Consider the following 13232-nt stretch of genomic DNA (forward strand, 5'->3'; position numbering starts at 1 on the left):
TTGCAGTTTGTCATTTCCTGATATGGTCTAGAACCTCCTTACTTGAACTGTCTAAAGAACTTTTGCCTTAAAACATAGCGTGTCCTTCTCCATAGACTCTCCAATAGTTATATAAATGCCCCGAACTCATGTCTCATTCGCTTGAAATAATTCTAGAATACTAGTCTTGATCAAAGCCTATCCCATCTTTAGTGATTCATCTTAAACGTTCTAATTCCTGATCCTTCATTTAAGTATGTCCTGGTTCCATTAGTTTATAAATGGTTGCACTGACTTATTTGCTATTCAGCTATGTACTTTCTGTTATTCTGTTCATTGATTGCTTAATTACTGTGAATTTGATATTCTCTGAATTTTACTAAATTAGATAAAGACTTTAAAACTTCCAGTTGTCCGTGGTCATTTTACAAAGGTATTGAATGATATTTGTTGGGTTTGTATTTTGCTGCCTTTCCTTTTACAGCTAGCTCCCTGATCCATTGGGGTCGTAGGTACCCGCATCGGTGGATGGTAAGTCGGGTACGCTGAAGAATAACGAAAGGAACTCCCAAATTATTGATAGTAGACCGTGAGGTCATCCGATCAATGTATATGGTGATTTGAAATATATGGGCCCGAAGCCGGAAGCGGCGAAATTATTGGTCGGGTGACCCGCGCGCTCTATCAGTTGGATACTTAATGGTGCTTGTCGCTGAATCAGTGTATTATAAATGTGATTCATGTGCCATGTGTGCACCGGCAATTTCATGTGCAACATTTGAAAGAGAATGTAAAAAGTATCTTAAATACATGCAAGGGTATCAAAAATATATATCAGATTGAAGCAATTTGTCATTATTTGCACCCCAAAAAATATTGCGCCCTTTAAAGTGTCATTAGCCCCGCCCATTGTCCCACCGCCAGCCCCGCCTTCTTGCCACACGCTCCAGGTCACAGCTCAATTTGATGAGTACCTGCACTTTTTTTCCACCATTTAAAGCACTGCTTGACGCAGTGCACCAGAACACGAGCACAAGGACAGTGCTCGTTCTTTTCACAAATATGTTACCTCTGCGGTTCAGGGCGATCCGCATACATCTGGTGGCATGCAATCACATAAAAACATTTAAGGATGGACTATTCATCAAGAGAAGGTGTGCAGTTTCTCTTTATGTCTTTTTTGCTTAGAATAAATCGCCTCAACGAGCCTTGCACCCCGGGCATTAAGCATCTGTGAGAAAGTAGAGAGATTATTATGAACTGTGTTTGTCACCGCGGAGACAGTGTACAAATGGACAGAGTGGAACAGCAACATCACTGACAGTGGATACGGACAGGCCATTTTGATTCATGCAGCATTTTTTACAATTCTTTGCACTGCACATTTTTTTTGGGTTATAGTGTTTGACAAGAAGTGCATTTCCATGGACATAACCATGTAACTTCATTTAGTGAAAATAATGTTTTGTTTATTTAGGTAAATTCATCTTTTACTTCAGTCATTGTGACTCAAAGGCTACGCAAGAAAGTGTGGTATGTCACCAATGGTAATTCTTGGAGCACCATTCATTTTAAGGGTTTGTTTCGTTTTATATTTTAAATATGACATTTGGGAGTCAGTAAGTTAGTGAGAGGTAGCATATCCTAACAACAGGGTTAGGATATAAGGACAAGGGGGGAGGTTACTGGAGAGGTTATTGCATTTGCATACAGCTATTATTAAGGTTTCTTTTTCGCACATTGATGACAGGAGGAGTCTTGATTTATGAAGGGAGGGGGCACGATTCATGAAGTGGTTCACAGTTGCTGTTTATTTTGGATTTGAAAGAATCAGAGGTAGAATACATGAATTAGAATGACACAATCAAGTGATACTGTTTTACCTTCATTTTATGTTCCAGATTCCCCTGACGAAGAGCCTGATAGGCTCGACATGCATTGGGATAATTTGTATCATGCTCATTTTTACATAGAGATCAGTTTGTGCGTACTATTGTACGAAGCTTGTAATGGCATACAGTATGTATTTAAAAATGTCTAATAAAGACTGCAGATTGTATCTCACTGTCTCCGTTGTGGTGAAGAGAACTAGGGACTAAAAAGTAATAAGGAGGATGAACATTGAACTGATTAATAGATGATTGTGGAGTACTCGGAGGAATATGATTTACTGGAGGGAGTTGTTACCACTTGACTCAGTGCACCAGAACACGAGCACAAGGACAGTGCTCGTTCTTTTCACAAATGTTACCTCTGCAGTTCGGGGTGATCCGCATACATCTGGTGGCACGCAATCACATAAAACATTTAAGGATGGACTATTCATCAAGAGAAGGTGTGCAGACTCTCTTTATGTCTTTTCTGCTTAGAATATATTTCAATCTGTCATTGACAGCTGTGGCTGAAGTTAACTCCTCTTTTGGGATGCATATACATGGAGTTAAAAACTGGGAAAAATGTATGGTTCTCCTGCGTCACTGGAAATATGACACACACCGGATTTCCTTTAGGTATCAAGATTGCTTACAAAGTTCATCAGTTAGATTGCAATTTGCATTTCGATTGCCTTCCCAATTGAATACATTCTCAAAGCAAACCCTCACTCCCTACAGAGGACGGCAAACGTTTAGAATGGTGTTTACTTCCTGGAGTACCCCTTAAAAATACTTCTGTTTTCTTCTGCTTTCCAATAATCACTCTGAACCTAAGAGCTAAAGCTCACCTTAGCTTCACCTAACAGGAAGTATAACACATCTACTTGTGGAGGATGTTGGGAGAACACAAGTATGGAGAAGATGGGGAGAAGAGGTTCTAGAAAAGGAGGGGGCAGGAAGGAGAAAGAAGAAAATAGAGTGGGTAATTCACCCTTCATGAAGACAAAAAAGGTTTCCTAACTTTCTCCAATTTAAGTTTATCTTTTTGGGCCTACCAGAAGTGTTTATTTCCTAATCAGAGTGCCCCAAGCAGGGAATACTCCAGTGAAATAAATGTTGAGTGCAGAGGCTGGCTATCCAACACTTGGGGTGCGTTGTGTGGGAAGCAGAGCTCACAGCAAAAGGTAAGTTTAAAAATAAAACTTTACAAGCTTACCATTTCACAAAGCTTCAAACCTTAAGAAAATACACAAAGTTGCATATCATCTGGCTCTGCAACATCACAAACTGCTTCTTTAAATCCCATCTTGTAGATGAGATTTAAAGTTGGGTTGTGGAAAGTTGATTGAGTGTGCTTTGATACATCTTAGGTTTCAAATTTAAAAAAATCCACTAACTTCTTTAAAAAGCAGGACACCAATAATGAAAATGCAATGAAAAGCATTGTGTGCTTTAAACCCATGCCTTCTGTCCTACTTACCATGCAAATATATGGGAGAAAATGCATGCAGTGCCCATCATTAATATTGGATGATTACTGAGGATCAAGCCCTCCTTAACATATAATTCTAGCTACAGGGCTGGGTATAACAGGTCATTCTCAAATTTGGGGACTTTAACTAGTGATTCCCAGCTTTGGGAGTGGTCATTCTGGCCTGAATCGAATCTCTGGGCCCTGAGTCTATATCCCCATATTCCAGTCAGCCACGGTCTGTGCAGGTAACAGCATTGGTGCCGCGTTGGGGGGGATTTTAAAGGAAGATGCCAAGGGAAAAATTAAATAAATAATCAATTTTCTCTGTGCATGATCCTACGAACCCCCCGCCCCCAACGCAGCTCCACCACCCCACCGCTGTTACCTGGACAGACAGCAGCTGATTCCAGTCAGGTTGTAATGAGAGATTCCTAGAATTTCACTGTGAGGAAAGTTTATTGTAGTTGTTACAATCTACAAAAGTTGTTAAACATTTGTGTTTACATACTGATGTAGTTTATAGATTTTCAGAGCTAGTGCTTTGAAAACAATAATTTTCCCTCATTTATAAGACAAACAAACTGAACATATCAGCAGTACCTTTTGGAACTTGTATCCTTCAAAATCTGTGTCTTGCGTCAGCAAGTGAGTGACGGCGAGGGGAATGACATCACAGTACCTCTGGATTTCATGAATGAGAGCCTGCATGTATGGCATCCTAGCCTTGTGTTCAAACGATGGACTAGTATTACAACCAATTACACCGTCTATCTCTTCTTGAGCTTTTTCTGTGGAGAAACAGAATGTATAGTAGAACTACTGATAATCACACATTGTATCATTCTACTGAGACATAGGGCATTGTATTTTCTACACACAAGCAGCACACCATGTAGTATACTCTTATTCCCCAGAAGGGTGTAAATACATTGAGATAAGATAGTATTTATTTGTGAACCGTTTCCAAGATTCTAGACAATAACATAGAAAATGATAATAAATAATGATACATTTTTAATATTGAAGTTTGCCCAAAAACAAAAACAAAAAAATAGAAAAAACCCATAGATTAGTACATTTTAAGTAAACAGTACAAACTAACACACTATGAACATGATACAACATGAATAAAACATTTTAAAAATCTTACATTTAAAGAAATGACTTTGAACTTCCCTATTTATCAAGGATATTTCCCATGCTAAAAGTAAACTACGCAAATAAACAAAAATAATGCATATCATTCACCATAGTCCTGCACAAGTAAAATCAATAATTGTCTCCTAGAATATTCATGTAGGCTCCTTCGATATTACATAATAGAGCTTGTCCAAATACATTTTCAGAAAGGAACTCCTATTTTGAGGTGCAAACAGTTACAAAATATATATTTGAGGGTAGTACTTGGTGTAACTGCCTTCATTTTAGATCTATGTTTACAAAAACAATGTTTTCCCTGAATTGATTGTATTGATATATTTCCTTACTTTATTTAAAAGAGCAATACCAGAAAGAGGAAAAAAACACTAATTATCAATTTAGTAAATGTTTAATAATAATAGTATTATTATTAACAGGTTCTCAAAATGAGTCATAAAATATTAAAATGTGTGAACAGACATACACTTTACAATAAACATAAGGTAATAGATTTCAAGATAATTCATCTTCCGGCTTATTTACTGGAATATAACTGGCTCTCAAATCTGCCTCACGCTTAGTCTATTATTCCCATTTCAACCTGTATCATTCGTGAGAGAGACATTCATAAAGATATTCTAACAGTAGCGAACCTGTGGGAGATCTTTTTCAAGTTATGCTTGACAAAACACAAAAAAACGATAATAAATGCTATAAAAAATGTGCACTGAAATTCATGAGAGATGTCAGTGAAATATTTTATCGGATGCTGTTGATTTTTTCATTAGCTTTATTCAGGATGAATCATAAGCAACGACATCCATAACCCACATCTCAACCTGGTAGCTCTAAATGGCCACTTCAAAAATGACATCCCCCCCGCAGCCACTTTTCACAACTCAACCGTCAGCTCAACTATAGATTTTACATTTTCATCCCTACAACTTTTCGGTAAAGTCATGGACTTCCAAATAGGAACAAAGTCAGCCAGTGACCATCAGCCACTCTTACCTTCCAGGGGGTAGCGCTATCCATGCCAGTAGTAAACTTAGGATGCTCCCTTTCGGTGGTACATAAAAGAATAAAATGCAACACGCAAAACCTGGAAGGCTTCGTTAACAAAGCGAAAAAGCTGTGGGAAAGAAAAACTGCAAACCAGACAGACAGCCTAAGATGCTGGGAGCAATTTACGAGCAGTCTTGGGTTAGCACATACAAGGAAACCTAAGACCCACACAACACTGGAATCTCCAAACTCTCAAAGTCTTACAAAGTGTCCTTACTCAATGGGTGGCCACGACAAGGCTGTAAAACAAAACACCAATCTAAAGCATCTCAAGAGAAATATCAACAAATTATTGCGGCAATTACACCAAAAAGGACTGGACATCACGGTCCAAAAGGAACTGCAAAAACTAAACATCTGCAAAAAGAAATTAATTTGGCATGCAAAAAGGGAAGCAGAGGAAGAGCTATGGGCTAAGCTCCTTCATGACGCAAAAGGAAATAACACTAGCGGACGAGTCTGGAAAAGGGTTAACACCCTCCAGAACCCAAGAAGTCCAAGCATTGATTCTTATCCTACTGAGGAAGCATGGTCCAAATACCTCCGGCTTCATTTCAACACAGCACCAAAGTTCGCACAACTAGGCAACTAGAATGCGACAGCAAAATCCAAGCTCGTGCCCCACAGTTGGTCACTACTTTACTGGCCTTCACTGAAAAACAAATTATATGTAGGATAGCGAAAGGAAATCCAGAGGGGGGTCCAGTACCCAACGGGATCACTCCCATTTTATATAAACAAAACCCAGAATACTGGGCAGCGGTACTACTACCACTGTTTAAACAGATCACAGACTCCGACACAATTCCAGCATCATGGAAAGGTTCTATAATAGCTCGAATTCATAAGAAAGGCAACACAAATTACCCAAAAAATTATAGACTTGTTGCCTTAATTTACAACGAGGCCAAATATTATGCTGTTCTTGTACTAGAGGAGCTCACGGAATGGGCGAACAAAAATGCTGTGATCCCCATCACCCAGACAGGCTTTCGCAAACAAATGGGAACAACATCAAACATTCTGGCTTCATCACTTCTTAATGATGCCGTTAAACTAGCCAATCTGCCCCTTTACATATGTTTCATTGATTTCACTTCAGCGTTCGACAACATTAACAGAGAGCTACTATGGGAGAAGCTGGCGAACAGGAAAATTCCATCAATCCTACTATCATCGCTGATGTTACTACACACGGATACTTGGGTACAAGTAAAGCTGGGACCAGGAGACTGCCTGTCAAGGAAAATATGGACAACCAAGGGCTTCAAACAAGGGTGCGTGTTATGGCTTTACCTTTCACAGAAGCTCGACAAAAGCAAATCTCTTGCCCCAAGCTTAGGTGGTCTTACCCTCTCTAATCTGATGTATGCTGACGACATTGTGCTGATAAGCCGGACGCCGATAGGGTTACAACATCTAATCAGCACAACATACAATTACTCGACAGTGAATAGCCTAAGCATCAATGTCTCAGAAACAAAAATAATGAGGATAAACGCTAAGACATCATCACCAAGGTTCCGCTGGTACATGGGAGGATTCACACTGGAAACAGTAGAGGAATACAAGTACCTGGGCGTAATCATGGACAGAAAAGGTTCATTTCAACAACAGGAGGCAATAAAACGGAGAGGAATCAGTACAACGATCGCACTAAGGAGCCTCAAAACGAAAGCAGTGGGCCGTAGTTTCACCCCACTGCTGCAAGTGATTCAGGCAAAATTAACACCAGCCATTACTTATGGGAGAGAATGCCTCCGTGGGAGGGACGCACAGCTATTGAATAGCACAATAGCCAAGGCTATGAAAATGATTTTCAATCTGCCCAATTATACCTCGCAGGTCCAAATAAGGCTTGAATTCGGCCTAAGGTACCAAAAAGCAGAACGACTGGGCGCCTACGCCAAAAGATGACACAAAATCCGGGGAGGAGAAGACTCAAGTCTGAATTACCATCTATGGAAAGAGATAGAAAGCAAAAACAATTGTGCAGCTGCAAAATATCTAATGCACTCAATAGACTCCTTGGAATTACAAGAAGCCTGGAAGAGCATTGGGTCCCATAACACCTTTAATCAGCTAGTAAACAAATCAGTGAGAATAATCTCGCTAATAGAGGACAAAGCAAGTCTAGCCAACAGGGCTCCCGGCTGGAGAGTCATCCAAAACTACACCAGTAGCTCCTGCCAAAGCTATTTAGGAGTCGGGTTCACTCGGCGCACAAAGGAGAAGCTTATACGCCTACAGCTGGGCATAATTCCGTCACAAAACCATCTTCCCCATGGAAAAGGTCCCAAACGACAACGATCTGCAGAATATGCGGGAATTCAAAAGAGGACATCCTCCATTTAATATGCACCTGCAAAGGTCTGGACATAGAGCGCAGATGCCATCTAAAACCATTCCTAAAGAAGTTAGGAATAAGAACATGCCGGCAGGCAGTCAAGGCATGCTTTGATGGCAAAAACATTAATCTAGCAAGCCATCTTGTCAAATGTCTGGAGAAAGCGGAAATGAAACAAGAAGGACAGAATTACTCACTCAGCACAGACAAGGAATAACAATCCGAATGCAAGGTTGCACATAACAAAACAGCAGAAACAGTCTGCAACGAACCATAAGGCTCCCTCGAAAACCAATCTTACAAGCGTCAATCTAACCCGACAGTGCTGCTTAAACCTGCCCCAAGACCATGCAGGTGCAAGACTTTTAACACAGTCACTTCAGGCCACATAAAGGACGTTCTCTATCTTTAATCTACGCACAGTGCGAAAGAAGCTTAACCTCTTCAGAAAGCACTTTTTAGCCACATGAAACTTGTTTTAATGTTCTTTTATACAAAAAATTAATAATTGTATTTATAAAAAACAGTGGCACCAGATCATTTGGTATTTATTGTATTATATGCTACTGATTGCAATGTTTTTTAATTAACTGAGCAATAAAGATTTACTTACTGACTTACTTACATAACCCACTGAGAGAAAACAGTTGGCACCAGGGAGTGCACCTTAGAAGAATTAATATCTAGGTAAGTGACCTCATTAAATCCTGGGGGCAGATTGGCTTGTGGACGCTTGGCCTAGATCTTCCAATTGTATGAAGCTTGGTTTATACTATCATTTCTGATTAAAAATAACCAGTCCATTGAGCACTCATACATAGCCATACTACTTAGTAGTGGCTAAAATCTTAATCCTAATATGCCAGGCATATAGCAAGTATCTTGTTAAAGTAAACACTATCCATTTAGTAGAGTCAGATGTCAACACTCGTAGAGCTTCTGCTGGTCGTGTGAATGACAAAAGTCAGCATGCCGGGATTATCTACTCTTTTCTAATGTGTGCATGACAAGGGCAAATGAACATGAAGTGATCTACAGATTCCAAGGTAAGGATACACACACGGCACAATGGGGTTAAAGTAGCATGCTCCCATTTACTTTTGCTGAGATGCTAAGGCAAAATCCCAAACCCCAATTGTAAATATAGTGCACGTGCATGTGGGGGTTTAATTTCAGCCATTATATTTCAACCAAGAAAGAAGTTTCAAAATATAAAAACCTATCAGTTATAGTGCCAGGTGCTACAGCATTAAAACAAGAGACCTGAATATGATTCCAAATTCTTGCTTTAAAAAGGGGTAACACTTCTTTCAATGTGGCTTTGGGATCCTCCATGAAATCCCCGAACCCAAGTATAATCCACCACGGCCTGACCTTGCCCAGCTTCTTCATAATGGATTTGTGCTTCAGCTACTGCTACCTTATCTGGAATTTGAGTTTTGCTGGTCCATAATCTTACCCAGAACACTAAAACTATCAGTGTAGCAATATGTATAATACTCTTTAACCCAAGATCTAACTGAACTTGCACCAGTGGCGTATTTATTGGAAGATTTAATAGTAATCTTATACATTTGTCTTCCACCAGCTCTAGGCTCTTTGTCTGGTCCATACCCCACATCTCAGTGCCATAGAGAGCAGCGCCCAACCATCTAGCCTGATCAATTTCAATTGCAGGAGAAATGGGGTGGAAAACAGATGAATTGAGTTTCTTAACAACTGCAGTATATACATGCTGAGGTGCAAGATTCTTCTTTTGTATCTGGGCAGACAATGTCAGATTATTAGTTAATCTAACCCCAGATAATCGAAGACCTTGACCTGCTCTAAGGTATTTGAGCCCAACTTCAGCTTCCCTTTAAAAGATTTATGAGGGTTAAAAGCCATAAATGTAGTATTTGAGCAATTCATCTGAAGGGTAAAATATTTTCAGTCTGTTGCAAACCTATTTAAAGCATTATGAATACATATTGGAGTTTTTGGAATTAGAAGCGTATCATCAGCAAAGAGGAGAGAGGGGTTTAATCTAGCCACAAATTTGGGAGGATCACCCCCACAATCAAACAATGCATTCATTAGCCTATCAATATATAAAGTCAACAGTGTTGGGGCCAAAACACTGCCTTGGCAAACTCCTTTCAAAACATCTATATTTCTAGTAATGTCGTAACCTTTGATACACCTGACTTGTGCATAGTTATTTTGGTGCAGATGCACTATAATTTGTAGCAAACCACTGGGCAACCCGAGATCCCTCAGAGTGACCCATAGTTTAGCTTGATTGATGGAGTCAAAGTCAGATTAAAGATCCACAAACACAACATAAAGGTGTCCTTCATGATGGTGACTTCCTTGCATATAAGCGATAAGTATCAAACACCTGATCCAGAGTGTTTCTGGAAGCCCTAAAACCTGCTAGCAGATGAGACAATATGTTATTTGCCTCAGTCCAGGTGTGTAGATGAGTCAAGGTCAATTTCCCCCAAAAACTGTGTGCGTTGTCTGTAAGGCTAATTGGCCTATAGTTTGAAGGATCCCCTTTGTCCCCTTTCTTGAATATTGGGATAATTACAGCACCCTTCCATGTCCCTGTGATGTCCCGCCCATGAGCAATAGCTTTAAAGACTGAACGGAGTATAAAACTGTTGTAACCACCTACCACATACGACTGGAGACATAGGTGAGGAACACGCTTCACTTTATGCGTAGATGAAAATATGAGTCCGTACAGCCAGACGCTGCAGCTCCTCTCCAGCTCCATCCGCCCTCGAACCATCTATATGTCACAATATCGTGACATCAATACAATCCTTCCTCTTATAGGATGCTGCCAGCATGAGCACCTCAACAAACCTACACTATACATTATAACACATCCCCTTCCCTTCAGCATTTTAACAAACAATACATTAAGAATGATCCCTTTCCCACATGGAAATTACACAAACCCACAAGGGGTGCAAGCCCTTCTTTTCCCACACAAACCACTGACACATGAGAAGCTACCACCTAGAGGGAAACAAAACAAAAGGACACTACACAATACAAAAGGGAAAGAAAAACAAGAACTCCACACAATGCAAACGAGAAAGGTGCCTATCCACCAAGGAGGCCCAACTATCCACAAATAGAGTCCTCTCATCAGCACATTGGCTTGCGACACCTCCCAACCTTCACCTGAATATTCCTTGTATCTTGGCCAAACCTGGCAACCTGAGCTTCTCTGGCTGTCTCCTTCTTACTCACAATTTCTGTACCCACTTGAAAGTCACCATCATCCATTACCATCTACCCTGAAGAAGACCCAAACCTATTGTCTCTCACTAGGTGACCTTTACCTTCTTTCGGGAACTGGGCTATCCTTCTCAGATTCCACGTCTGACCATTGCCCAACTTTACCCAACTTCATCCAACAACCTTCACTTTGTAGGGACCCCTACATTTTGGCAAGCCTGGTCCAACACTGCCTGGTTTAAACTTCACCTAGTCGGCCACACCAATCATGCCTGCCCTCTGACCACCATTTACACTTTTTCTCCTTCTCTCTACATTCTTCCCGCAACCATGAAGGAACCAACTTGGTCCCCGGTTTCATACCACTCATCATCTCAAAAAGGAGTTTCCCAGTGGGAAAATTGGGAGTGGTGCGATATGCCCACAACATGTCCTTTACTGCCTTTTGGACACAAAACCCTGCCTTGCTAGTTAATTCCATGGTCCCTTTGATCAAATGGTTCACCCTTTCCACCTGACTGCTTCCTTGAGGGTTGTATAATGTAGTACAAAGGTGATTCACACCAATCCCTTCCAGAAATCTCTTCATCTCATAGGAAGTGAGCTGAGTGCTGTTGCCGGTGACTAGTTTAGACGGTATACCTTCTATTCTAAATATTTCTCCTAGCATGGCAATGCTGGACTCTGTGTTCACATTCCCCATAAGCACAACTTCAAACCACCTTGATTTGGCATCAACTAGTATGGAGGCAAATCTCTCCTGTTCTGGCAAAAATTAAAATGGCCCAAAAAAATCTAGGCTAATCTTTTCCCACACGCAATCTGCTTCTGACACATGTTGTTGAACCCCCTTAACTGCCATTCTCATTTTCAACCTCTTCTCTGACTTTTTACATTCCATACACCACTCTACCCAATGCTTAACCTCCACGTCCATCTTGAGCCACCACAAATTTTCCTTCAATCTCTTCAGCGGAATGGTGTGTCACATATGGCCTTCATGTACCAATTGCACAAGTTTGTTCCTTACTGCCCCTGGGGGTACAAACCTCTTACAATGAGTTTGTCCCCATTCAACGACAACTCCGCAACCACTTTATGATATGTTTTTATGGCGTCAGAACTTCCACTTCGAACTCCTCCCTTTATCATTCTCCTAACAGCCTTAAGCTCCTCATCATCCCTCATTGCTCCTGTCCACTCTTCCATTGACATTGACCCCCGCACATCCTCCACCACATCCCAAACAACCTCCTATGAGTCCAAGTCACTTTCAACAGTGGCTTTATCTGGCCACCTCAACAGGCAGTCTGCAACTCTGTTCTTCCAACAGGGAAGAAACTCAATAGTATAGTCACAATCTTGCATTTTGAATGCCAACCTAGATAGACGTCCTGAACAATTCTTTGTCCCATTTAGCCCCAACGCTTTTGGCAAAGGTGTGTGATCTGTCCTGTGAACAATCTTTGTTCCTCAAATGAAAGTGCGAAAGTAATTGGTTGCTCCTGAGGCTGTCAATGCCTCCCGCTCAATGACAGATTAATTCCTCTCGATATCTGTCAATAAGCAGGATGCAAAGGCTACAGTCCTCTCCACCTTACCATGTAACTAGGTGAGACCAGCTCCAGAGCCCACAGGACTAGCATCCATGGTTAGCACAGTTTTCAAATCACATTGAAACTGAACCAGTAAGTCAGCATTCAAAATATCACACTTGATATCCTCAAAAGCTGCTTTCTGAACCCATTCCCCTTCCTCAACAACTCCATCAAAAGTTCAGATTTACCTACAAAGTCTCTCACAAACTTAGAATGAAGGAACCCAGCTTATCTTTATAATCAGGAGTCTCAGCATTCACTATGGCATTCACATGATTCATTTCGAGTCTCCCTCCTCCCCCCAGAAATGAGATACCCCAAATATTTAACCACTTGCACCAAAAATGTACACTTTTATTTCCGCATCGTAAGACCTGCTTCCAAAAACGGGCACAACACCTCATGCAGACTGTTATTATGAGTCTCAATACTGTCCTCAACAATCAAAATGTCGTCTTGAAAGAAGACAACAGTTCTGACCTCTGATAACACCTTGGAAATAAGTTTCTGAAAAACACTTG

At 40.7% G+C, this 13232-nt stretch overlaps 1 protein-coding gene across 1 annotated transcript in view; it reads right to left on the reverse strand.

The window, feature by feature from the left end:
• Nucleotides 1-13232, reverse strand: part of LOC144781710 (cytochrome P450 2F3-like) — a 741839-nt gene that overhangs the window by 124750 nt on the left and 603857 nt on the right. The window contains exon 8 of the mRNA XM_078660685.1: nucleotides 3928-4115. Within this exon, the coding sequence (XP_078516811.1) occupies nucleotides 3928-4115 (188 nt within the window). The remainder of the gene's footprint in view (nucleotides 1-3927; nucleotides 4116-13232) is intronic.

The sequence above is a fragment of the Lissotriton helveticus genome, chromosome 9 (genome assembly GCF_964261635.1).
Source record: "Lissotriton helveticus chromosome 9, aLisHel1.1, whole genome shotgun sequence".
Taxonomy (NCBI): domain Eukaryota; kingdom Metazoa; phylum Chordata; class Amphibia; order Caudata; family Salamandridae; genus Lissotriton; species Lissotriton helveticus.